This window comes from Chanodichthys erythropterus, chromosome 9 (genome assembly GCF_024489055.1).
Source record: "Chanodichthys erythropterus isolate Z2021 chromosome 9, ASM2448905v1, whole genome shotgun sequence".
In the NCBI taxonomy this organism is placed as follows: domain Eukaryota; kingdom Metazoa; phylum Chordata; class Actinopteri; order Cypriniformes; family Xenocyprididae; genus Chanodichthys; species Chanodichthys erythropterus.
This window is the reverse complement of record NC_090229.1, coordinates 37641411-37667683: the sequence shown is the minus strand read 5'-3', so window position 1 is coordinate 37667683 and position 26273 is coordinate 37641411. Positions and strand designations below refer to the sequence as shown.

General features: G+C 37.9%; 1 protein-coding gene and 1 pseudogene across 3 annotated transcripts; both read right to left on the bottom strand.

Annotated features, from left to right (window-relative positions):
• Nucleotides 1–318: 318 nt before the first annotated feature.
• LOC137026687 (tumor necrosis factor receptor superfamily member 14-like) lies at nt 319–19589 on the bottom strand. 3 transcript variants are annotated; one of them, XM_067394105.1, is made up of 8 exons: nt 19477–19589; nt 3962–4308; nt 3513–3638; nt 3164–3319; nt 2962–3049; nt 2336–2888; nt 2132–2226; nt 319–1707 (listed from the first exon to the last, which is right to left on the bottom strand). In XM_067394105.1, exons 2-6 carry the CDS (start codon nt 4086–4088, stop codon nt 2699–2701), a joined length of 687 nt encoding a protein of 228 aa, XP_067250206.1. In that variant the 5' UTR covers nt 4089–4308; nt 19477–19589; the 3' UTR covers nt 319–1707; nt 2132–2226; nt 2336–2698. The 3 variants fall into 3 exon arrangements, with proteins under 3 accessions (XP_067250206.1, XP_067250204.1, XP_067250205.1); XM_067394103.1 differs by having other exon boundaries at nt 319–2226; XM_067394104.1 differs by lacking the exon at nt 19477–19589 and adding an exon at nt 19280–19354 and having other exon boundaries at nt 319–2226.
• On the bottom strand, nt 6528–24348 carry LOC137026500 (tumor necrosis factor receptor superfamily member 14-like; annotated as a pseudogene).
• Nucleotides 24349–26273: the final 1925 nt, after the last annotated feature.

Below are 26273 nucleotides of genomic sequence, written 5' to 3'. Positions count from 1 at the left end.
CCGTAGGCCACATTATGAGCTCACTTTGGCTGTACTCCTGCTCCACACATTCCATATTCATGATCCCCCCACATCTTGCACATCTTCTCTGCTCTTTACATTTCCTAGCTGTGTGACCAAATCTTTGACAGTTAAAACATCTCAATGGTTTTGGAACATAAACTCTCACTGGTAAAACCCAGAAACACCTTCTTTGGCATTGTTGGGGATAAACAGTTTAGGAAATTTGAGACCAGATAAGTTAAATAAAGACCCGGAGTCAAAGTTTAAAAAAAAATTAATAAATGTAAGAAAAATTTAATAAAGAATAGTTTGCGGTTTCATCAGCAGAAGCCAGCTTCAAGTCTCACAAGGAGTTCGTAGGCTGCTCTGCGTACATTCACATTTCCACAACAATTATACTCTAACAGAGTCAACTAACTATGTCATTACTTCAGGTTGGATGATTCTGATTGGCTAAGAAAAAGACAAATTTGGTAATCTTCCACACATGGACAGATAGTCAGAAGCATATCTCCATTCGTCACGATGTTGACGAGGGGACTCTGGCTTTAGGTACCAGATGTCCTTTTGGGGTCATGACATGGCGTCTGCTGGTCTCAAGCAGAGTGCCAGTTGTCCAGTACAAAAAGACCTGCACAAAACTCTTAGCGCACATAGACAGATACACAATTCACAGCTTCTTCAAGGCTGAAGTTGATCTGAGCTCTGCTCGGAGTAGGAAACTTTCCCAAAACATACCGATAACATGTTCTTTTCTCTCAGTCAGAGGTACAGATGATATTCAAACTTATTTTCTAGTGTTTGAAAAGGAAAAGAAATGTTTTAACATACGTTGAAGAAGTCATTCAAATAATTTAACAGAAAGATAAATGTTGATTAATAACTTAAAAGATGTATATTGAAGCGGCAGTGGATTCCAGAATCCATCCCTTCAGCATATTGTTTTCTTTAAATTCAATCAATACCGTTTCACTTTCCTTTTTTACTCCTCCTCTTGTTGTTTTCAACCTTTGAGCTTTTATTACTTTTCCTCTTTTAATATTCTTCTTGATTTCCTCCATTCCTACACTCATTGGCACTCATGTGATGACTCCTTTACTTCCAACATCATTGTATTGATGTTGTACTCAGTATTGATTCATTCCAATGTAAGAAACAATACTTATTAATTTAGTTAATTTATATCAGCACTGGAGTAAACAGTGATGTCATCATCCAGCTCAGTTCAGTTCGCATACAATGGTGCCAAAGCAGGCAGATCAAAGCACTGTTGAATATCAAATGTCAAGTGTCCCCAACTAAGCAAGCCAAAGGCGACAGCGGCAAGGAACCCAAACTCCATCAGGTGACAAATAGGTGTTAAAATGGAGAAAAAAACCTTGAGAGAAACCAGGCTCAGTCGGGGGGCCAGTTCTCCTCTGGCGAACAGTGCTTTGTTACGAATCAGGTTGCAATCATAAGTCTGATAGGATCGCAACATTCAAAGTATTTATTTCAGTTCCATCCAGTTGAGGATCGTATTCATCACGCCGGTATGGGCGGTCTGTTGAGGAACTGTGGCTGTCATGTCGATGAGGCCTTCACAATGGATGATCTAGTCGACTCGATCTCTGCTGAAACTTCAGGGCTGTGTTGTGGTCGTGTCATGGCGCCGGTCCTTGGTCTCATCTGGATACGGCCTGGATCCGGTTGACTACGGTAAACCTCGGGATAAACAGAAAGACTAATATTAGCGTAGATGCCATTCTTCTTCTGATGTAACAAGTATATCTGGTGTTATAAGAAGTGTTCCGGCTGACCTAATTTATGCAGCCTTACCCATGGGTTAAATGGGTTATGAAGTTTTTTGTTTTTACTAATTTTTGGGTACAGACACAGTCTCTATAATATCTAGGTGGAAGAGTTTCTATGTGTTGGGAATTATCTGACTTCTGTAACTTATCACGTTACTTCTGTATTATGTAGACATTTGCTGAATGTTTATTCTGAGAGCATCAGTGAGAATAATACTGCTTGACTACTAATACTATCCATTTCTGTCCACTAATTGATAACTTAAATAATAAAGATGTAATTCTAATGTCAAGAGAATAATGTCTGTTTTATTGGAATTTCAGGTTTAGCTTACTTGATTTTCCTCCCTGATGTGGAGACATTTCTGAGGAGTCTCTAGGCTGGAAATGATAGTGATTTCTCAAACCACTGAAGTCAAACCACTGAAGACTGAAATATTATTAAATAAATCACAACTGAAATCTAACATTATATCAGTGAAGTTTCTCATCATGTACATGATCTGATTAACTGTGATGTGTCTGATATGAACACTTACCCATACGGACTCTTTCATTGGAATCATTTCCTGTTTCCTTTTAACAAAAAACAAAACAAATAAATATACATCTTGTTATTTAAAACACAATAAAATAAATGTATTTTATTTTTTTCTCATTAATGTGAAAAAAGAAAAAAACTTTTATTATACCTGTGTTCCTGCATAAACAGAAGGAAAACAAAATAGTAATATAATCATTAGTATATTCCTCACTGCATCACCATCTTTTTTCTCATTGTAGCAAATATATAGTGTATATGAATGATTGTCAAAAATTATTACAGTTCCATGACTGTATATTATTTTTATTCAGAAACCCAATTATATATATCTCATACTACAAAAACATTCTGAACAAATTCAATAAAGCTTACCTGAACTAGATCGTTTCTTCTTCTTTCGAATATATACAATTGAAAAACCAACTACTGCAATTATTATTATTAAAGTAACTGTAACACCAATAGCAATGCGTGCAGTAGTGTTTCCACATTCACGGTCAGATGATCGTGTTCCTGGAGATGTTTCAGTGAGTCCCAGAGCTTCACATCTGTGAATAATATCCAGGATCAGATGAAGATGATGATCAACAGCACACACCAACAGTATAAATGAACACTTACTGTGTGTGTGGTAAACAGGATGAAAAAGAGCCGTCTGAATATGTGTCAGCTTCACAATCCGCACATACTGTATCTGTGGAGGGAGTTCCTGTGAAGACAATGACATACAGTTACAGAAAAGATATTGTGTTTGTTTCCTAAACTGCTGCTAATGCAGCACAGATAACAATAAACAGCATATTTATATCATTTTATCATTTACCTGCTTGTTTGATATATTGTCCAGAGCTGCATTCAGAGTGTTTCTCAGCGTTTCTACAGCTATCTTTAATTCGTTCAGTGCAGTAGAATTGATCCAGAGGCTCACAAACAGTATCTGACATTCGAGTACAGGCTTTATTCACTCTTATCCCTCGACCTGAGATAGAAATGAGTCAACAGAAAACATTTTACATACAGTTACTGTTAGGAAACACTACTCCAGAGCAACTAGCTTGTATCTCTTCAGATGCTGAATCACCTGCATTAAAAGATCAATCAGATTCAAATGAATAAAATTAATAACTACTTCTTAATTTCCAGATGAACAAATGTTAAGGTGAAACACTCACTTTCATCACACATAGTACAGGCAAAGCATGTTGTTAATCCGTTGGGTTCATCAATGTGAGTGAATTTAGGGCATGGAGCACAAGTTGTGCTGGTGTCTTCTGTGCAGTGCCTATAAACATGATTTCCTAAAAAAGCAGCACATAAAAGTTATTTAACTTTAACAGAAACCACTTTAGCAATGTGATGAAAAATGTATACTGACTTTCTAATTTAGTTTTTAATTTAGACTTTCTAATTTACTTTTTTCCCCTCTAACCAAACAAATGCTTTTATGCAGATAATATATATTCATTAATGCAGAATAAAGCAGATTATCATCACTGTAGTAATATATTTAACAAACCTGAAAAATAAAAATAAAAAACATAAAAAGTTAGGAACTTTGGAATTATACAAATTGTGTTAAATATGTAAACTATATGGTGTAACTTTTTATTTGCAGTCTTACCAGCAGCACACATTGGACAGCATTGCCCATTCATCTCATATTCAGCATCAACACATCCACACCAGCAAAGTTCATAGTGAAGTGGAACAATAACAGTAAAGAGAACAATAATCTTCAAAGTGAACATGTCTCATAAATGTCAGTGGAGTCTCATCAGCTAATATGAGCATTGAAGAAACATTTCCTCAGCTTGCTGTGCCATTAGTAGATCTGATGCCTTTACAGCAGCTGACAGTATAGTTTTGTTGAAAACTAAGAGACACGAAGACGGTAGTTCAAAAATCAGATCTTGTGCAGGTTGTTTTCCACAAGCATCTTGCAGATATTTCCATTCTTTGACAAACAAACTGAAAAAAGAAAGAGAACAAGAAAAGAATCAGCTCACATTGAAATTTTTTGGGTTATTCTTCAAATAAAATGGCACTTTTTCTTGAGAATATTTAGGAAATAACACAATTTCACATTCTCATTAGTTTACTTAATTGTCTGCTGTGGACCTGCATCAATGTTGCACATTAGCTAAAAGGGGAAATATTAATAATTATTTATAATTCATTATGATTATTAATTATGATTAATTGAATCAGTTAATCAGATTAACTTGATGTAGCTACATTAAAATTACAATCAATCAGTTAATTCTGTGAACACTCAGTATTGATTATTAATTGATTCTAAGAGAAGGGTATCTTTCATGGCCACAGAAAAATAATTCTTTCTCAGCATTTACAGCACTTAGAGCTTGATCTAAATCATTTAAGTGACAACCATGAGCAGACAAGAAGTCAGAACCAAATATGTATTGTGCACAAATACCAGTAACAACAGTGTCCAAGGCAAAGAAGTAACGTAAACCGGAACAAGCAAAGGGTCAGGGCAGGCAGCAGACAAGGCAGAGTAATCCATAAACAGGCAGGTAATTCACAGGGCAGGCAGCCAACAAACACAAGGGTAATAAACAGTCCAAGGTCATACACAGGAATACAGATAACAGGGAAAAATGCTCAGTAGTGTCAGCCAGGGCAAAACAAGACTTCGCAATGGGCGAGTGTGTGCGTCTGCTTAAATAGTCTGGATTATGGAAGTCAGGTGTGTGTAATCAGCCCAGGTACGGGGTTATGGGAAATGCATTCCATGTAAGGTTAATACTCAGGTCTGGGAGCCCTCTGGTGGCGAGCCACAGAGGCCAAATTCATGACCGTTATATTTAAAAATTGAGGGGAGAAAATTGAGAATTTTAACTTAATTGGCCTTGATTTTTTGGAGTAGCAAAGTGTTGCGGAACTTCTCTTGAACGAGTCGTGGACCACTGGACTTCTGTGGGATGGACTTTAGTTAAAACTTTGATGCGCGATGTTCATGTTGAATTGCAATTTGTTTTTGTTGTTTTGTGGGTTGTTTGGGGTTAAGGTTCTGAAGCAGGACTTCAGGAGCCTGATCAAGACGGTCAAGCCACATCGCCCACGACGAGGATCATTGTGTCTGGACCACTTCTGACGTACTGACGAGGGCATGAAAGGTTCAGTAGATTATTTGCTTTAAATGAATGGTTAATGTCTTGGTGTAATGAACAGAAGCTGCTCTTTATAAATAATTGGAATCTTTTCTGGGAGTGTCCTAGGCTCTTCCGTGCTGATGGACTGCACCCCAGCAGAATCGGAGCTGATCTTCTGTCGGAGAACATCTCCAAGATGCTTCGCACCGTATGACAATTAAGTCAAACCTCAAATCGCAGTCTGTGTTCTGCCCACTTAATTGATAGAAATGTGAGTGTAGTACAGTCTATAGAAACTGTGTCTATTCCCCGAATAGTGAGGTTTAACAATAAAAATAAAGGATCTAGAAAAAATCTGATCGTGATCAAACCAGAAATTCGTGAAATTACTGAACAAAAACAATTTCTAAAGCTAGGGCTACTAGGGGTGTGACGAGATCTCGTGCCACGATATGTGACGAGATTTCTCGTTCGAAGCGAAAAGTAGTCTTGTGATGTTGCCATGAGTGTTAGGATGATTAGGAAAGAATATGCCACTGCTTCGTTTACATTACGCCTCCACTGTCGTTTTGCTTTGTATTTAAATAAAAAACATTTAATTCAGTTGGATAATGGCTGCCGCCGCTCCATATTCACAGAGTTATGCGCAATCGTGAAAGTGAACGTAAACGCAAGCGCGGATTCAAACGTAGGGTGAACATATTTTGATGACCGAAAACCAGGACACTCTGCCCAGCAATAATACACTCAAATGATGCTCGAAGTTTACTCAAAGATGCCTTATAATTTCAATACATTTAAAGTATGGCTCCTCTGTATGGATAGAAAATTGTTATATTACAAAATGCTATCCATAACCAAAGACACAAATTCAGATAGGCTTCTCAGAGGTTACTCAACATGTTTTATTATGACAAGTTTAAAAATAACGAATGAAATAATGATAGAAATAATGTCTTTTCTATATTAGGAAAATAAATACCTAAAAAATACCTCTGCTATATTAGCAATCTAAATTTAACAAAAATAGCTCTCACAAACTTACAAAAACTAACAAAAGAAAAAAAATCTTTAGTTTTCTTCATCCTTGTTTTCCTCTTCATCCTGATTTTCTTCCTCATCCTCCTTGTTTGCCCATCTATATTTTATTTTGCTGTAGAGCTGATCTTTCCCAGCAGTTTTCTGTTGCTTAACAAATAAGCATGAAAGTTATAAAGACATGTATAGGCCTATCAGCTGTTACATCGTAAGGTACAAAGGAAGAGCACAACGAGCTGAACTCATTGTAGACGATAGCTGAAGGTTGTTCTGCTGTTACATGAAGTATCTGTTATTCAGTTACAGACGACTGCACAAATCATGCATACTAATGAAAACATTATAAACTGTTACCTAAAAGTAGGCTAGTAAACAACTGTAGTTTAGGCATAGGTCAGCCGCGACGCTGAGAATATAGTTACCTTTATGGAATAATCCACTAATGTTTTGAGATGTGAACTAATATTTGCACGTGCAATCGCACATGTCCGCGAAACTCATTTATATTAATGTATGCTCCGCCTTTGGAAACCGAAAATCTCAGAAACCGAAAATCTCATAACACCGGTCAATTTAATGGCCCAATGAAAAACAATGAAAACCAGGACATTTTCATCACTTTATAAAAAACAACCAGGACGGCCAGGACAGGACGTGAAAACAGGACATGTCCTGGGAAAACAGGACGTTTGGCCACCCTATTCAAACGTGATTTCAATACTCTGCATTTTGAAAGCGGCTCCCTGATGAATGCAAATATCTATCAATATGAAAGCTATTTTAGGCTGGGCAGTGTGGTGTAACCATCTCTTAGCTCTGTATCAAAGAAAAATTTGGTCTTATTTGCACTTTGAATATTGAGTGTGATCATGGTTGCACTTATTGTAAAGTGTTACCATAAAAATGAATAACTGTTTTCTCTTAATCTTATTAAGCACAAACAGTAAGGTTTCATTTGTTAACATTAGTTAATGCACTGTGAACTATCATGAACTAACAATGAATGACTATTTTTATTAACTAACATAAAGATGAATAAATACTGTAGCAAATATATTGCTCATTGTTAGTTGATGTTGGTTAATACATTAATGTTAATAAATGAGACCTTATTGTAAAGTGTTACCATTTTATTTATACTGTTTTTATTTCTATGATCAGTTTGTGGAAAGGAGTTCAGTTAGGAGGTCAAACATAAGCTCATAAATCATATACAGTAAGGTCTGAAGAGACTGAAATCATACAGAAGAGAAGTCAGTCAGTTGAGTTAGTAGCAAAACCTTTTACAGTGCTTGAGTATTGTTGTCTTTTACTGCATATAATTCATACTCAAAAAATTGGAACTGAAATGACATTCATTACAAGATGATTAGTTAAAACATTTCAAATACACCTGCAGAATATTTTTTCTAGTCATGTATTTCGCCATTGAGGATTTCTTAAAAATAGTGTGTAAAAATCTTGTCTCGTCTCATGAACTCAGTCTCGAGTCTCGTCTCGTGAGATACCTGTCTCATCACACCCCTAAGGGCTACTAAACATTAGATCGCTGACACCTAAGGCGGTTATTATAAATGATCACAGATAATAGTCTTGATGTAATCTGCCTTACTGAAACTGTCATGATCACTAGTGAGAGTGCCCTAATCAGCCACTAGAGGGCACTCCATCCCGGACTCTTTTTTTCACCCATTGGACTACATTACCCATACTCACTTCCCGGACTCACTACACCTTGTCATTGCAACCAGCTGTTCTGTGTTTGTTCATTAGTGTCTGTCTATTTATACCTGGTTTGTCTCTGCTCTTGTTATGGTGTTTTCAGGTATGGTTTCCCGGTTCTCCGTTTTGGTTTTTGGTTTTCTTGTTTCGTGTTTTTTGTATGGACTGCCTTTATGGATTCTGACCCTTGCCTGTCTGTGGATTACGTTTCTGGATTTTCCCAATAAATGCTGCAAATGGATCTTGTTTCCTGTATTTTGTGATTTACGTGACAGAAAACACCATCATTTCTAGATCCAGCAGCATGAGCATTCGGATTCGTTCCCCAGCCTCCACTGGAGAGCGGATGGCTCTATTTCAGGCAGTGGTGGCTCTGCGACAGGAGGGAAGAGAGGTAGGGTGTTTTGCCCAGTTTTTCTGGACTATGGCGAGAGGGCTGCGCTATAATGATGAGGCGCAAAAAGGGATTTTCAATGGATGCCTCGATGACCCTCTGCCTCAGTGAATAGGAGGGGCTCCAGACCCTGGATTTTTGGGGCTTTGTCAGCTATCTCTCCCACAGAAGCCATTGGGCAACACATGCTCAGTCAGAGTCTGCTCCGCCCGTGAATCTGCTCCAGAGCCCGCTCCAGCCTGTGAGTTCGCTCCAGAGTCCACCGAGGAGGTGGGCACAGGTTCACCGCCTAACTCACGTAAAAGGAGGAAGAGGAGGAGAAAAGCTTCAGTCATTTCTCAAGGCCCGGAGGCCTTCCCGGAGTCCGCTCCAGCCAGTGAATTCGCTCCAGCCAGTGAGTCCATTAGAGAGCCTGCTCCAGCCAGTGAGTCCACTCCAGAGCCCGCTCCAATCAGTGAGTCCACTCCATAGCCCGCTCCAGTCAGTGAGTCCACTCCAGCCAGTGAGTCCACTCCGGAGCCCGCTCCAGCCAGTGAGTCCACTCCGGAGCCCGCTCCAGCCAGTGAGTCCACTCCAGAGCTCGCTCCAATCAGTGAGTCCGCTCCAGCCAGTGAGTCCATTAGAGAGCCCGCTCCAGCCAGTGAGTCCACTCCAGAGCCCGCTCCAGCCAGTGAGTCCATTCCGGAGCCCGCTCCAGTCAGTGAGTCCACTCCAGCCAGTGAGTCCACCCCAGAACCCGCTCCAGTCAGTGAGTCCGCTCCAGAGCCCACTCCAGTCAGTGAGTCCACCTCAGAACCCACTCCAGTCAGTGAGTCCGCTCCAGAGCCCACTCCAGTCAGTGAGTCTGCTCCAGAGCCTGCTCCAGTCAGTGAGTCTGCTCCAGAGCCTGCTCCAGTCAGTGAGTCCGCTCCAGCCAGTGAGTCCACTCCAGAGCCCGCTCCAGCCAGTGAGTCCACTCCAGAGCCCGCTCCAGTCAGTGAGTCCGCCCCAGCCAGTGAGTCCGCCCCAGAACCCACTCCAACCAGTGAGTCCGCTCCAGCCAGTGAGTCCGCTCCAGAGCCCTCTCCAGTCAGTGAGTCCACTCCAGAGCCCGCTCCAGTCAGTGAGTCCCCTCCAGCCAGTGAATCCGCCCCAGAACCTGCTCCAGCCAGTGAGTCCACTCCAGAGCCCGCTCCAGTCAGTGAGTCCGCTCCAGCCAGTGAGTCCACTCCAGAGCCCGCTCCAGTCAGTGAGTCCGCCCCAGCCAGTGAGTCCGCCCCAGAACCCACTCCAACCAGTGAGTCCGCTCCAGCCAGTGAGTCCGCTCCAGAGCCCTCTCCAGTCAGTGAGTCCACTCCAGAGCCCGCTCCAGTCAGTGAGTCCCCTCCAGCCAGTGAATCCGCCCCAGAACCTGCTCCAGCCAGTGAGTCCACTCCAGAGCCCGCTCCAGTCAGTGAGTCCGCTCCAGCCAGTGAGTCCACTCCAGAGCCAGCTCCAGCCAGTGAGTCCGCTCCAGCCAGTGAGTCCACCCCAGAACCCGCTCCAGTCAGTGAGTCCGCTCCAGAGCCCACTCCAGTCAGTGAGTCCGCTCCAGAGCCTGCTCCAGTCAGTGAGTCCGCTCCAGCCAGTGAGTCCACTCCAGAGCCCGCTCCAGTTAGTGAGTCCACTCCAGAGGTTGTTCTCTGTTTTCCCAAGCGCCTCGCCCTGCAGGCGCCAACTAAGCGTCTCGCCCTGCCGGGTCAGTTCCTCCAGCGCCGCCCTGGCAATCAGCCAGGACTCCAGACCTGCCGGTGCCCGCCTGGTCTGTTCCTCCGGCTCCCCTTTGGCCCTCAGTTGGGGACTCTGGACCAAGCAAGCCATCCCTCCCCCTGATCCTCCTCCTGTCCACCTCCCTCCTGAGTTTTTGTTTTTTTTTGTTGTTTTTTTTTGTCTGGTGGAGCGTCTGGTAGCCGCTCCTTTGAGGGGGGGGTAATGTCATGATCACTAGTGAGAGTGCCCTAATCAGCCACTAGAGGGCACTCCATCCCGGACGCTTGTTTTCACCCATTGGACTACATTACCCATACTCACTTCCCGGACTCATTACACCTTGTCATTGCATCCAGCTGTTTTGTGTTTGTTCATTAGTGTCTGTCTATTTATACCTGGTTTGTCTCTGCTCTTGTTATGGTGTTTTCAGGTATGGTTTCCCGGTTCTCCATTTTGGTTTTTGGTTTTCTTGTTTTGTGTTTTTTGCATGGACTGCCTTTATGGATTCTGACCCTTGCCTGTCAGTGGATTACGTTTCTGGATTTTCCCAATAAATGCTGCAAATGGATCTTGTTTCCTGGACTTTGTGATTTACATGACAGAAACATGGCTTAAACCAAATTATTATTTTGGTCTTAATGAGCTACTGTTGTAAAAATGAATGCCGTCCGATTGGCCGTGGCGGTGATGTAGCAACAATCTATAGAGATATTCTTAAAGGTCCCGTTCTTCGTGATCCCATGTTTCAAACTTTAGTTAGTGTGTAATGTTGTTGTTAGAGTATAAATAAAATCTGTAAAATTTTAAAGCTCAAAGTTCAATGCCAAGCGAGATATTTTATTTAACAGAAGTCGCCTACATCGAACGGTCCGTTTGGACTACATCCCTCTACTTCCTTCTTTAATGAAGTCACTAAAACAGTTTGACTAACCTCCGCCCACAGGAATACACAAAAAAGCGGGCGTGGTCTTGTTGCGCTCCCACGGAGAAGAGCAAGAGTTGCGTTTGTAGAGTGTGTTTGTCGCCATGTCGTCGAAACAGTGTTATTTCTATCCCGCAGTCCAATCACCTTTGTTTGGCCTTCCCAGGGACGCTGTACTTAGAGATCAATGGTTACAATTTATGTTTAACTCGGTTCCCGAAAATTATAATTGTGGTATCCTTTCTGCAATAGTAAATGTTGGACTGCAGTGCACATAATGGCCACAAGAGGGGACTATGTTTATGTATATGGCTGTTTTCCGTATGAGGTACTCTTCTGAGTGACTGCTAACGTTGTACATTTTCTGTCGCTGCTTGTGGAGATTAAAGAGTTCAGTCTCTCAGGATTTATTGTCTTTTGTGTTCATTCAGCACAACACCACAATAATCCACATGTAAAACTATGTGCATCTCCACGTTATGGTAAGAGGCGTGACCTTTCCGGGCAAGGAGCGCTAAGCTGCTGTCGAATCACAACACAGGAACCGCTGGCACAATCAGAACTCGTTACGTATTTCTGAAGGAAGGACTTCATAGAACAAGGAAGTCATCAGCCCGTTTTTATGACAGTGGAAACAGCGGTATACAGATAAGTAAATTATGTGAAAAATACTGTGTTTTTTTTTACACGCGAAACATGAACACATGTTATATTGCACACTATAAACACAATCAAAGCTTAAAAAAAAAAACACGAAAAACGGGACCTTTAATGTTACTCAGAAAACAAACTACAGGTTTAATTCATTTGAAATTCTTGTGCTAAATGTTACACTCTCAAATATAAGTAAAATGTCGCTACTATCTCTTGCTTTAGCTACCGTTTATTAGGGGTGTAACGATACGTGTATTCGCATCGAACCGTTCGGTACGAGGCTTTCGGTTCGGTACACGGTACGCATTATGTACCGAACGGTTCGTTGGACTAATTAATTACATTTGGAAAATAAAAAAAGTTTGTGAAATATAATGTTATGCGTTCAACAAGGTAGCCCAATAACCCAAACGACGTAACAGGCAACGCCCCTGACACCCCCGAAGAAAAAAAAAAACCAACTTATACGTTTATGTTATGCTGCGTTCAAACCGAACGCGTCTGGAGCGTCTGATTTACATGGGGCTACTCAGGCAGGCGCTCGCTCACTCAGTACGCGCTGAAAGCTCTTTGCAAAATGGCTAATGTGTTTAACACATAGACTGTAAAGGTTTAACAGACCAGAAATAGAAGATCGTCCAAATAACCAACAGGTCTGGTGTTTGGGTGCACTTTGGATTCCCTGTAAGCTATATAACATTTTAATTTTTTTATAAGGAGCTGTTTTTGTTTTATCTCTTTCGAGCGTGAGTTTAAAATATTCTAATCTCCCCCCAGAGTGATTTTTTTTTTAATGCAACCGTTATTTTAGAACTTTTGCCTTTAATGTTTCCATAGGGACGCGTCTTGTGTGTCATTAGCGCTGAGCGCAGCAACAATAACACTGTATGACAGATGGATCGCTATTATTTTGTTTTTCCTTGTTTATTTAAAATATTCACAAACTATCTGATATTCCGATCCTCAAATATGTGTAAGTGAGTGTGTTTTGTCGTTTAAAAGCCTTTATAAATGATCTTTATCTTGATCTATAACGCGAGATAGGCGCCGCCATCTTAGTTTGCGCTGCAGTTCACAGAGTCCTGTCAGTCGGATTTACAGCAGGTGAATTTATCATTTTCTCCCGAAATATATGCAAGTAAGTGGCTGGTGAACTGGAAGAATAATAGAGTAAACTTTGTAGTTACTTAGGCCCATTATGTGTGTCTGATATGAATAAATATCGGCAAATTGTATATGAATGGATTGTTATTGCTCCTTCCACTGATGTCTGACATCAGTGTGCATTTTATAAACTCTAAATATATTGTTTTAATGGTGCTTATGCGTATATAAATGTCTGAAAATTTAAAAGAATGAATGTTAAAGAATGTTATGTGGCTGAAAACACTGCATAGTTGTGATAAAACGTACCGAACCGTACCGAACCGAACCGTGACACCAGTGTATCGTATCGAACCGAACCGTGAATTTTGCGAACCGTTACACCCCTACCGTTTATAGACCTCCAGGGCCTTATGCTGATTTCCTAAAAGAGTTTGCAGACTTTCTCTCAGACCTATTGGTGAACGTCGATAAAGCGCTGATTGTTGGAGATTTTAACATTCATGTAGACAATACAAATGATGTGTTAGGGGCTGCGTTTACAGATTTAGGCTACTTAACTCCTTTGGGGTCAAACAAAACGTCACTGGAGCCACTAACCGTTTTAATCACACACTAGATTTAATTATATCACAATCAATCCAACCATTATAGAAATTCTACCACAAAGTGATGACGTCTCTGATCACTACCTTGTAACAGTACTGCATACTGATGATATTTGTCAAATTGCACCGCAATATCTACTAGGCAGAACAATTCTCCCGGCAACTATAGAAAAATTCAAATAACCTGCCTGATCTATCTCAGCTGCTCATCATACCTAAACACACAAATGATCTTGAGAAAATGACTAGCAGCATGTGCACCATTTTCACTAGTACGTTATATACTGTTGAACCGATGAGATTTAAAAAGGTTAGAGAGAAAAAAAATGTACCATGGTACAACAGTACTACTCACGCTATCAAAAGATAAACTCGTAATCTAGAACGCAAATGGAGACAAACTCGTAAAGAGGTCTTCAGAATCGCGTGGAAAGACAGCTCGTCCCGTTATAGAAAGACTCTAAAAGCAGCCAGAGCCTAGCATCTCCGCAAACTCATAGAAAATAACCAAAACAATCCAAGGTTCTGGTTTAGTACAGTGACTTAATTAACAAATAAACAGACATCACCAGAACAAAACATTTCATTACAGTTCAGTAGTGATGACTTTATGACTTTCTTTACTGAGAATATCAAAAGCATCAGAAATACAACTGTACAACTTTTAACAGTCAGTTTATATAATTATACATAGCGAAAGAGTACATACAGTATTAAATACAGTATAAAATGGTTTCAGCACTTTACCCCGTTGAAAAGTTGCAGTTAAATTTAAGATATAGTACACAGTGAATATGCCAGTATGCCTTATTTTAAATATATTCCCTTTTCTATAGTACATTGCAAATATACTAACAAAAATGTACTATCTTTAAATATATAAAAAGTATATTAGCATGATATTTTCACAATTCAACGTTTAACACACTTTAACATAACTGTACTTTAGTATATTTTCTAAAAAAAAAAAAGTATATTTTAGAAAAATGTATTTGAAGTGAAATTTCAGTTTTTTTAAAAATTGTATTTATTTGCTTTATAAAAATGTATTTGAGGTATATTTTAACTGTGTGCTGAAAATGATCATTGTATCAATACACAAATTATATTTTAAAAATATATTATTTAATATCTTGAAGTTGTAGTGTATTTAAAGTTAAATTTGAGTATATTTTTTTAAGTTTACTTATTCATCCTTGGAATTAATTTTATTACTTGTGCTTATTTATTTCAGTATGACTAATGCATTAAAAGCCTATTTTTTAATATATGCAGTGTAGCTATAATTTCCAAATATGAGTAAATATGTTTAATAAGTTTACACTGGTAATCATTTCACAATCGTACACACAAATCTATATTAAACAATACACCAGCAGCACAAGTAACACTTGTTTCACGCCTGTGCAAGCATTAGCAGTGTGTGAGCAGTGTGTATTTTTTTCGGCGTGCATGTTAACCAACGGATGCATTCAAACAGGCAGCAGTGACAGGCGCCGAGTCTATTTTTGCTGCGCTGCTGACGCTCAATTAAAGTGAAAGCACTCTTTTGATGGACAAAATAAATATAATTTCACACATGAAGTGTTCAAAATGCACATAATAAGCATTTCTAGTGTGCTTTAACAAGAATTGGAGTATGACAGAAAAGAAAAGATTTAAAAATAATTATAGAAGATTTAAACTCGTTTTTAATTATTCAGTTTGGGTTAAAGTATGGTGTATTATAAAAAAAAACTAAAGTAAACTAGCCAGAAAATATGACATAAACATTATTTTAGTTATTACACAGAGATAAAAAGTGTTGTGAATTCTTTATATTTTGTTTTTTTTCTGTATTATCTGCTGCTGTGTTCTGAATCAGTTAAGGGTTTGTAGTAATTATTCTACATATGAAAATGACGTATTACGCAATTCGTAGTGAATACAGTTTTGGCGTAAGTGACGCATACTCTGTTGCACATACGGAGCCGTCAGTATATGACACATTTTCGTCCCGTGCATCTTCTTTGATTGCAGGACAAAGTTATTGACAAAAAAATACCTCCAATGCATAATATGTGTATATGGTGAAACCCTGCACAAAATAAAAGGTGGAAAAGATATGATGACTCCTACTCCCTGATCAGAGTGCTGAAGTGGTTAAGACCATTAAAGAACCGGCATTCAGTGGGGCAATCCCCAACAAAGAGGCTTTATTTATTTATTTTTATTTATTTTACGTTTATATGAAAATGTTGTACACCGCCCCATGTTAACAAACTTTCAAGACTCAAGTTTATAAATGACCAACTTATAAAAACAAATTCATAGTTGTCTTTGAAAAGAAATGCTCACTTTATATGCAGCTTTGAGCTGCTGTGACACTGTACAAACGCTTCCAGTGTGAATACTCGCGCGTCTCTGCAGCTGCAGTGACGATGTAGTAGCGCTCACGCTTGCAGTGTGAAACAGGCGTAATGTGACACGCGAAAAAATATGCTGAGTGGTTGAACCATAGACTGTAAAAAAAGGTTGAACTTGAGGATTTCAAATGTCTCTTCAACATGGTCTTGGACCAATCAGATTTTGTTGCTCACTGCCTTCAGCCAATCAGAGCTGCTGATGTCACAGTCCTCGTCTGAATCCCCCTCGCTCAGTCACTCAGGGCTTTCAGGTGAAGAATAATGTCGAAATGTATAATTTATTTAATAAAACACTGAAAGTGCAATACATCGCTCGGTCTTGGGAATTCTGACCAGTTCAATCAAGTGACATCGCAGACTGACAGATGGCGACGACAACCGGCTAGGAATTTAATGGCCTACGCTATCCTGAAAGAACCGGAAAAAAGTGCTGCTATTTGGAGGTAAGTTGTAGTCTACCAGTTAAAGGTGCTCTAAGCGATCCAGGGTGTAGTAACTTCCTGTTGACGTTCGAAGTGTTGTCAAACAAAACAGAGGCTAGCTAGACACTCCCTCCCCCTCTGTGCTTCCTGAAACAGTCATGAACGCACATTTAAAATCATTCTTGTCGGTTATTGGCAGGAGCGTGTTTATAATGATTCCTGGTCCAGGCTGCACCAGTTTGTTTTTATTGCCGTTTTTGGAGCTTGTGGCAACTACAGAGACCGCGTTTTTTTTTTTTTTTTTACAGTGTGTTCAGGGGACAGGCAGCTAGCAGATAGTGAGGAGATGTTTGCTGTATGTGACAAAAAATGTTTTGGCCTAAAAACGCGTGACATCTCTTAGAGCACCCTTAACAAACTTTTTTTTTTCTTTAACAAACGGAGAGCGAGATTTCAGCTTGATATCTGCTTTTTGAGTTTGTGTGTGGTGGTTTATGGCACATATTTGTATGCAGCACCATGTCTGACTGACCTAATATCTTTGGTATATTTTGTTAAAGGTGCTAAAGAGGATCTTTTCGTCGACTGAGTAACCAAAGTTTTTGAAATGAGCGCATGCGTAAGAACAACAAACCCTCCCAAAACTCGTGCACAAGTATTGGAACACGAGTGTTTACCACCAGCATTCGCTGTGTCGTGTTAGTGGATTCATTATGTCGGACTCACCGCAGGTTACTGTTATTTCTATTCCTTTTGTCCTATTTTTATTATTTTCTTTATGTAAAGCACTTTGAATTAGCATTGTGTATGAAATGTGCTATACAAATAAAATTGCCTTGCCACGTGACTTGGGAGTGAGCGTCACACTCGGTTACTACTGTGTACGCAGGATGGCTGCTCTGCCTGAGATTGCAGATCCCCCGGACACATTTAAGTCTCTTGTGTGGGAACATTTTGGTTTTCCAGTGGAGTACAGGAATAGAATTCGTGCCGTAGACAAAGCACACACAATCTGTCGTAACTGTTTCACAAAACTTACTTATATGTCAGGAAACACGTCTAATATCTAATATATATCCGGAGACATCACCCAAGCATTGATATTAGCGGCAAACGCAAGAAGCCTTCAAAAGCAGGAAACTTTTCCCACTGCCTTCAGAATGACGCTACAAGTTAACTCTGACCGTGCTCGAACAATTAAAAAGGCAATAGGTGTTTACATGGCACTAGATATGCAGCCGTTCTCCGTTGTTGAGAATGACGGATTCACGAATTTGCTAAGTGTGTTGGAGCCCAGATACCAATTACCGAGCCAACTGCGTTTCAGTCAGAATGTGCTGCCTCACCTTTACAGTGAAGTAAAGGCCAAACCAGTGGAGGACCTGAGTTATGCTAAATTCATTGCTTTGACTACGGACGAGTGGACCTCCCGTGCATCTCAGTCTTTCATGACGATCATGGTGCACTACATTACAGACAACTGGGTAATTAAAAATCCGGTTCTGCAGACACGCACTGTCTATGAAAGCCACACAAGTGATCATTTGTTTTAGTCTGACTAGTCTACATTGGAAGTATTTATTTCATTTTTGTTTACTCAGGTATGCTGACTGCACTAAAAATGTGAAGCCAAAGTTAATAAAAAAAAAGTCAAGTAGTTTTTGTTGTTATTATTAAGTTAAGTGAATCTATTGTTCCTTAGCATAGCTGGTAAAATAACAAGAACCCTACCCCCACAGCAAATTGAACCGAACCGGACCGAACCGTGGCTCCAAAACCGTAAACTGAACCGAACCGTGCCATTGGTGTAGATAAAATAGCTGCTAAAAGCGAGTTATGTCAGATTACTCTTTTAATAGGAAAAAAATATCCCACCTTTAATCGTCAAGCATATTTACAGCACAAACCTTGTCAGTGAACTATGAGGGCAAAAAACAAAACAAAAAATAAACCTGAAACAAAAAAATTGTTTATTAATCGAAATCGAGGTAAAATGTTCAATTAATCGAGATTTTGATTTTAGGCCATAAGCGTCCAGCCCTAATAAAAACTATTAGATTTGTTAATGAAATATGTCTCTTCATTAGATCTTCATTCATCTTCATTTCAATGGCCTTGAAAAAAAATGCATTCAACTTTGGGAAAATGTCACCTAAGTAATTTGTTAAACTGTATTTAAATGGTAGCACAATTATAATACTGTATTGTGTGAGATTATGCAATTCAAAGTACAGTAGTGAACATTTGAAGTGGATCAAAAATGTGTGTAATTGTTAGTACTGAGCATACAGTATATACTATTACATGTAAAATAATATATTCATGGTATACTGCTTGTGTGTTCGGAAGACACTCATAATTAATTTGTAATGTACTTAAATCAGCACGTCCTGATATTGCGGAGTTAGATGCGTTCCTGGGTCAACATATTTTGTTGATCCTGGAACAACATTCTAGTCTGAAAATGTAGTCTTAACCCTATTCCTACCCCTAAATCTAACCCTACCCATAAGTTATCCCAAAATCAGAGGGAAATGATAGATGAATAACACTGATGTAAAAGCACCAATTCATGATTTTAAGCCTAAACTTGACATAATCGGTAAACTTGTCCCTCAAATCTGATTGGTTGATTTGATTGTTGTTCCAGGATGAGCAAAGAAGGAACCTAATTTCACTTTCGCTATTCATAAGAGATAGGAAGCCATTTATATAAATTGGTCAGTTGTCGACTGAATTAAAAATATGGACAACAAAATCCTGTTGTGTGCGTGATTTAGTAGTTGAAAGGTTTTCCTTTTTAATAAAACACTAAAAACTACTGACCAGCTGTTAGGCTTTAGTAACGTCTGTTTCTTTCACAAAACCCTGGTCAGTGGTCACAGCGAAAAATCGAGAGCTGGCAGCAAAAAGTTGGAGAAGGCTCTGGCTGCGTACAAGTCATTCTCTTATAAGGCAGCAAGACCGTTACCTAGGTTTTTCGGACGCAGCCACAGACCCTTATCTCCCCACAGGTAACTTACCTCCGTTTCTCGTAAAGACAACACGGAAGTGACTTACGCTGCCTCAGAAGTTTTATACCAGTTTAACAGTTTAATGATCTACAGCAAAATAGTTTAAAATCATTGGTTACCCGTAAGCCAATCAGATACGTTTAGTTATGTCGTATGTTATGCGCCTGGTACAGCCGCATCGAAGCACAGACATCATGCATCGAACTCAAATCTATGATTGAACTTCCACTGTAAACCTGTTGTAAACACATGATAAAACAAATGTTTATCAAACACTCTTCTTGTTCTGGCTTCAATTTTAAAAAGAGTTGAATGTTCTCCATAACAGAGCGAATTGCATCCCGTGTCTCTTTTCCCATTTCCGCGGTCGTTTCGGTTTTCGATTTCTCTAACCTACAATGTAAAACTCGGCGCTTAGCATCTACGTCACGGCTCTCAGCCCGCCCTCTGTTCTTTGATTGGCCCGGCTGTTTCCAGACCGGTGTTATGAAATATTCGGTGTCAGATTTTCGGTGACACTGGGCGGAGCTTACATGAATATTCACGAGTTTCCTGTTTTGAGTTAAAGCGCCACTGAAAATTTTAGTGGATTGTCATAACTGTTTTCGGTAACGTGATTGTGTTTCAGCATCGAATGAAGTTAAGATTATTTTTTAGTAATAACTGTTTATGTATGCTCAATAGTTTGTAGGTTACATTGTGTCGTGACCTGAGATATAATTTGGTAGTGATTACAGCCACTGGTCTATCGTTAGGAAATGAGCCAACAGCCATCGAGTTTGTTTGTAACTGTTTTGATTTTAATTTAGTTCGTCTGAGAAGATAACTTGTTGTATGTATCTGTGGTTGCATAATAAAAGTTTCAGTTGTAATTATTTAGTCATTCCCTGTTGCTTTCTCAGTTGATAGGCTGCATAACTTTAACCAGACATTATTATTTTTAAAACATAATGAGGGTTAGGTTTGTTTTATGTTTTTGACATGTATGAATTAATGTAAACCTTCTTTATCTTTTTCTGCAAAACACACAATGCTCTCTATATGAATAGAAACATGATGAGACAGTGATATTAGCTTTCCTGCAGCACTTTCATAAGGTTTTAGTTTAATTCTACAAGCTTTCCACAACAATTAAAATGTTAGAATTGAATTACAAGTGGTTAAATTGATCAGCTACAAAACTAAAAGTTACTAATGTGGGTTTTATTTACAAATATTTATATGGAGAAGACAATTGGCAAAAGTATGAAGAATATTAGCTATTGTTATGTGGATAATCAGACATACACTCACCGCTGTGATTGTTCTGTCATTTCTTAATTGCTTGCTCAGTTGGTAAATAATTTTTAAGAGACTTTGTTAAATCCTAAAATGAAGTGTTATTTTTTTCATATTATTAGGAAACATTCTCAAACTTTTCCCACAAAATGATGCTTTCATTGACAAAACATTTTAAATATGAAAAAACATGAAGCACTGTGAATCAGGATTCAGTTTCACACAGTGGTGATATGAAACTATATGGAACTAAATGATCAAACCTGCAGTATATTCACAATGAAATGTATTAGTTATATTCTACAAGCTTTCCATAACAATTACAATGTTATTTATGTTAAATTAGCTGCTAAAATAATAACATGTAATTTGCATATCTGTAATATCAAAGATGAAAGTAAATAATGAGAGTAGTTTCATTTTGAATAAAAAAAGAGCAAATGATTCTTTGTTGAAATTTTATTCACAAATGAGAAGTCACGACATATAATATGACATATTTAATTAGCAAAAACACTTGTATTTAAACACACATTAACACACTTTACACAGGGTCTTGTGATCTCAGACAAATGAAAATTTGGTCTGCTCATGCAATGTCAGTGATACCAGCCTTTGCTACTGACACATTCAATCTGAAATATATAATAAAATGACATTACTACAAACCTGTATTATTAAAATTTTTAATACACTGTCATATTCAAAACAAAGTGAAAAATAAAAGTGTCTGCTTTGTCTGGTGTACAGGGATATTTATTGGCAAAAGTTATATTTGGGAATGAATCAAGGATATTATCTATAGATATTATATTAGTTATCACATGCATAATTCATCATGGATTTGGGTAATCATTAAACTATATTTAAAGTACATTAACATGTTTTCATGCATGTGTGTAATTTTTGAAACATATTACATATAACACTAGAAATTCAAGTCTACCCAGATTAGTGCTTCTGCAAACTAGTTTACTAGTTTAAAAAAGTTTACTGCTGCCTTCACCACAGTTCACAATTATTATTATTATGCTACCATACATTTTGGCAACCTTTCAAAACTATATGCTTAAAAGACAGTAAGTAATACAGAAACAACAAAAATAGGCTACTTAAAACGCTATTGGCTCGTTTAGCGAATCCTAACGACACCTAAACGACACCTCTGGCGAATCAGTGTTCATATCAAACATAGCTAACACATGACACAACATAACACAATATAGCTTATAAAATCTTGTGCATCAATAACAGTTAGAATACTCTCTCATAAACACAAACGCGCGCGAGCACAGAGAGGGAAGATCATTGTAAAATGAAAATTGCCGTGGTTTAAAATTTATTCTTGCTTGTGTTATCTTTTTTTTGTCAGAAAACATTTTTAATTATCCACCCGTGTTTTTAAAGTTTTTAAGAAACTTTAACAGTCAAAATTAGATTAACGAAGATGGGTGTGTGTTTGTGCTTTGTGTATTGTATTCTCAAAAATCTAAAAAAATATATGATACAGGGCCCAAGTGACAGCCCATCTAAAACCCACATGGGGCCCACATGGACATGTTGGCTGGGGAGTCTCTAATTCCTCTTCTTCTTCCAATCCGTTTGGCTCAGCATTTACATCAGCACCCATCAGCTGAAAACACAGTGAAGGAAAGCATTAGCTACTTCAGCTCGCACAAACACAAATAATGTTTTGCATTGCTTTCTCACAGTCAAACCACTGAAGACTGAAATATTATTAAATAAATCACAACTGAAATAACATTATATCAGTGAAGTTTCTCATCATGTACATGATCTGATGATGAGCATGTTGTGTCTATATGATTTAGTACTCTTACCCATACTGGCTTTTTCCTTGGAATCATTTCCTGTTCCCTTTTAACAAAAAACAAATAAAGAGACATCTTGTTATTTAAAACACAATAAAATAAATGTATTTTATGTTTTTCTCATTAATGTGAAAAAAGAAATAAACTTGTATTATACCTGTGTTCCTGCATGAACAGAAGGAAGACAAAATAGTAATTTAATCATTAGTATATTCCTCAGTGCATCATCTTTTTTTCTCATTGTAGAAAATATATAGTGTATATTGTCAAAAAGTATTGCAGTTCCATGATTGAATATTATTTTTATTCAGAAACCCAATTATATGAAAAACAACTATACATCTCATACTATAAAAAAACATTCTGAACAAACTGAAAGCTTACCTGTATCAGATTGTTTCTTCTTCTTTCAAATAAACACTTGTAGAATTGTAAAAACACTTAGTACTGTAATTATTATTATTAAAGTAACTAAAACACTAGGGACAATGATTAATAAAGCAGTAGTGTTGTTTCCACATTCCCGGTCAGATGATCGTGTTCCTGGAGATGTTTCAGTGAGTCCCAGAGCTTCACATCTGTGAATAATATCCAGGATCAGATGAAGATGATGATCAACAGCACACACCAACAGTATAAATGAACACTTACTGTGTGTGTGGTAAACAGGATGAAAAAGAGCCGTCTGAATATGTGTCAGCTTCACAATCCGCACATACTGTATCTGTGGAGGGAGTTCCTGTGAAGACAATGACATACAGTTACAGAAAAGATATTGTGTTTGTTTCCTAAACTGCTGCTAATGCAGCACAGATAACAATAAACAGCATATTTATATCATTTTATCATTTACCTGCTTGTTTGATATATTGTCCAGAGCTGCATTCAGAGTGTTTCTCAGCGTTTCTACAGCTATCTTTAATTCGTTCAGTGCAGTAGAATTGATCCAGAGGCTCACAAACAGTATCTGACGACTGAGTACAGGCTTTATTCACTCTTAACCCTCGACCTGAGATAGAAATGAGTCAGCAGAAAACATTTTACATAAGTTATTATTAGGAACAACTAGCCCGCAGAGCAATTACATTGCATCTCTTCAGATGCTGAATCACCTGCATTAAAAGATCAAACAGATTTAAATAAATAAAATATATTACAACTTCTTAATTTCCAGATGAACAAATGTTAAGGTGAAACACTCACTTTCATCACACACAGTACAGTCAAAGCATTTTGAGTAGTTGTTGTGTTCATCAGTGAACGTGAATTCAGGACATTGAACACAAGTTGTGCTGGTGTCATCTGTGCAGTGCCAATAAACATGATTTCCTAAAAAGCAGCGCATAAAATTTGTTATTTAATTTCAGCAGAGATCACTTTGGCAATGTGATGAAAAATGCATGTTATACTGGTATACTGACTTCCTATTTTTTTTTTTTCCTCTAACCAAACAAATGCTTTTATGCATAAAAAATATATTCATTAATGCGGAAAAATATTATCATCACTGAAGATATATATTTAAATTATAGCCTAGTAAAAAACATATTGATAAGGAAAAAAAAAAAAAAAAAACAACAAAAAAGCATCATAAGTTAGGAGCTTAAATCATGTAAACTGTATGGTATAACTTTTCAGTCTTACCAGGAGCACACATTGAGCAGCATCTCCCATCTATCTTATATTTATAATGATCACATCTAGACCAGCAAAAATCATAGTGAAGTGGAACAATAAAGATTATTGTTCTCATTACTGTTAAAGTAATCATGTCACATAAATGTAGTACATGACAGTATTAAAAAAATCAGATCTTGAGCAGGTTGTATTTCCACAAGCATCGTGCAGATATCGCCATTCTTTGTCAAACAAACTGAAAAAAGAAAGAGAAGAAGAAAAGAATCAACTCACTGTGAACTTTCTTGCCTATACTGTACATTTGGGTTATTCTTCAAATAAAACTGCATTTTTGTCTTGAGAATATTTAGGAAATAAATCTCTGAAAACACGTTTCACATTCTCATGAGTTTAATTGTCATCTGTGGACCTGCATCAAATTCCAGCAATTTCACATTTTCCTAAAAACATCAAAAATATTTCCACCACAGCATCATTTCCACTAAATAAATCAAATATATTTTTCAATAGCATTTTGTGATGGAAATGATGGTTGCATAAACATTTTTGGGAATAAAATAATGACTCTTTGTTTTAGGTACAGTAAATGCAGAGGGAATGTAGTCATTTTAAAAAAAATCACTTTTTTACATAATAAATACTAATATGGAATAAACAGCTAAACATTAATTCACATTTCATTATCATGGTTTTTCATATTGAAAGTCTAAATTTAAGGTACAATATTTAATATTTTCTGTCCGCTAGAGGTCGCTAGAGGTCTATTCAAAACAAAGGCGTAGCTTGATGATGTCAAGTTTGAGAGCGGAATCTTGGGACATGTGGTCTCCACCTCACAGCCGGAAAATAATATGGGATAGGACTCAGGAAGAAATCATGTTCATGCTTGTGATTATTAACGTTACTGTAGTATGAAGCAGAGCAGGAGCGAGTGTTGTGGAGCTGAACGAGGAGCTGGAGCGATTGATCAACACACGCCTCACGAGCAGCGGGACTTTTATTATGACACAGTCGCCGGCGCCGCTTCTGCTTTTCCGGTCATGAGTATGAGGAAACACAGCTCTGTTTATCATATTAGATACATTTGAGTGTGTTGAAAATGATGTTATAACGTTCAGGGACGTGCACAGACATTTTGGGGGACAGGGGCTCAAGTGGAAAAAAGGGCACTTCTCATAATTATTTATTTACAAAATAAGGAACCCTTAAATATATTGACAACTTTGACTTCCCTTACACTCTCCACAGATTTCTACAAAATAATCATTTCACACAAAGACCGTCTTTAGTATTCACAAGAGTTTATCTCAAGAGCAGAAAACAGCAACTATTTTGAAGTAGCTATATATTTAGAATAAATGACTGAACTGAGGAGAGGGACATAGTTTCACTATTATGTACTGTTTATTTTGCACAAATCAATAAATTGTTTTAATTCTTTTGGTTATTTGAATACTTCTTTCATGTAGTGGACAATTTTAAGATTTTGGTCTATTTTTGCTTTAATGTCTTCTTTTACTCTAATGGGAAGAACTTAACCCTAACCCATTTAGATGGTGTTTGTTTTAAGCCTACTATCATCCGTCTGTTTGCATCTGTAGATTTATTCTAAATTAACCAAAATAAGCTAATCTGCATATTTAAACACATCAAGAGTTTTTTTCCCCTGAAATGTTATAAATACATTATATATTATAACAAATGCCTGCAGAGGGCGCCAAAAGCGTGCTGATTTTTGTTGTTACACTGCACAGCACAGCACGATCAAATCCATGATTAAAGCCAACCACCATAATTAAAAATATATTATTATTTAAATTATAATATTCGGCCATTATATTAATAATATTTTTTTGATAGAAATGCTACAGCCACTGTAATTTCTTCAACAAGAAAATATGGTCATCAAACATGCAAAGACAGAGCAAGGGTTTAAACTTTTATTGATGTATTATCCTGTGTAAGCATAGATTCAAGAATAGCATTATGTAATGCTGTATTATGGTTTTTAAATAGCTTTAATAAATCGTGCATCCTTAGAAAACTGTCTAATAATGC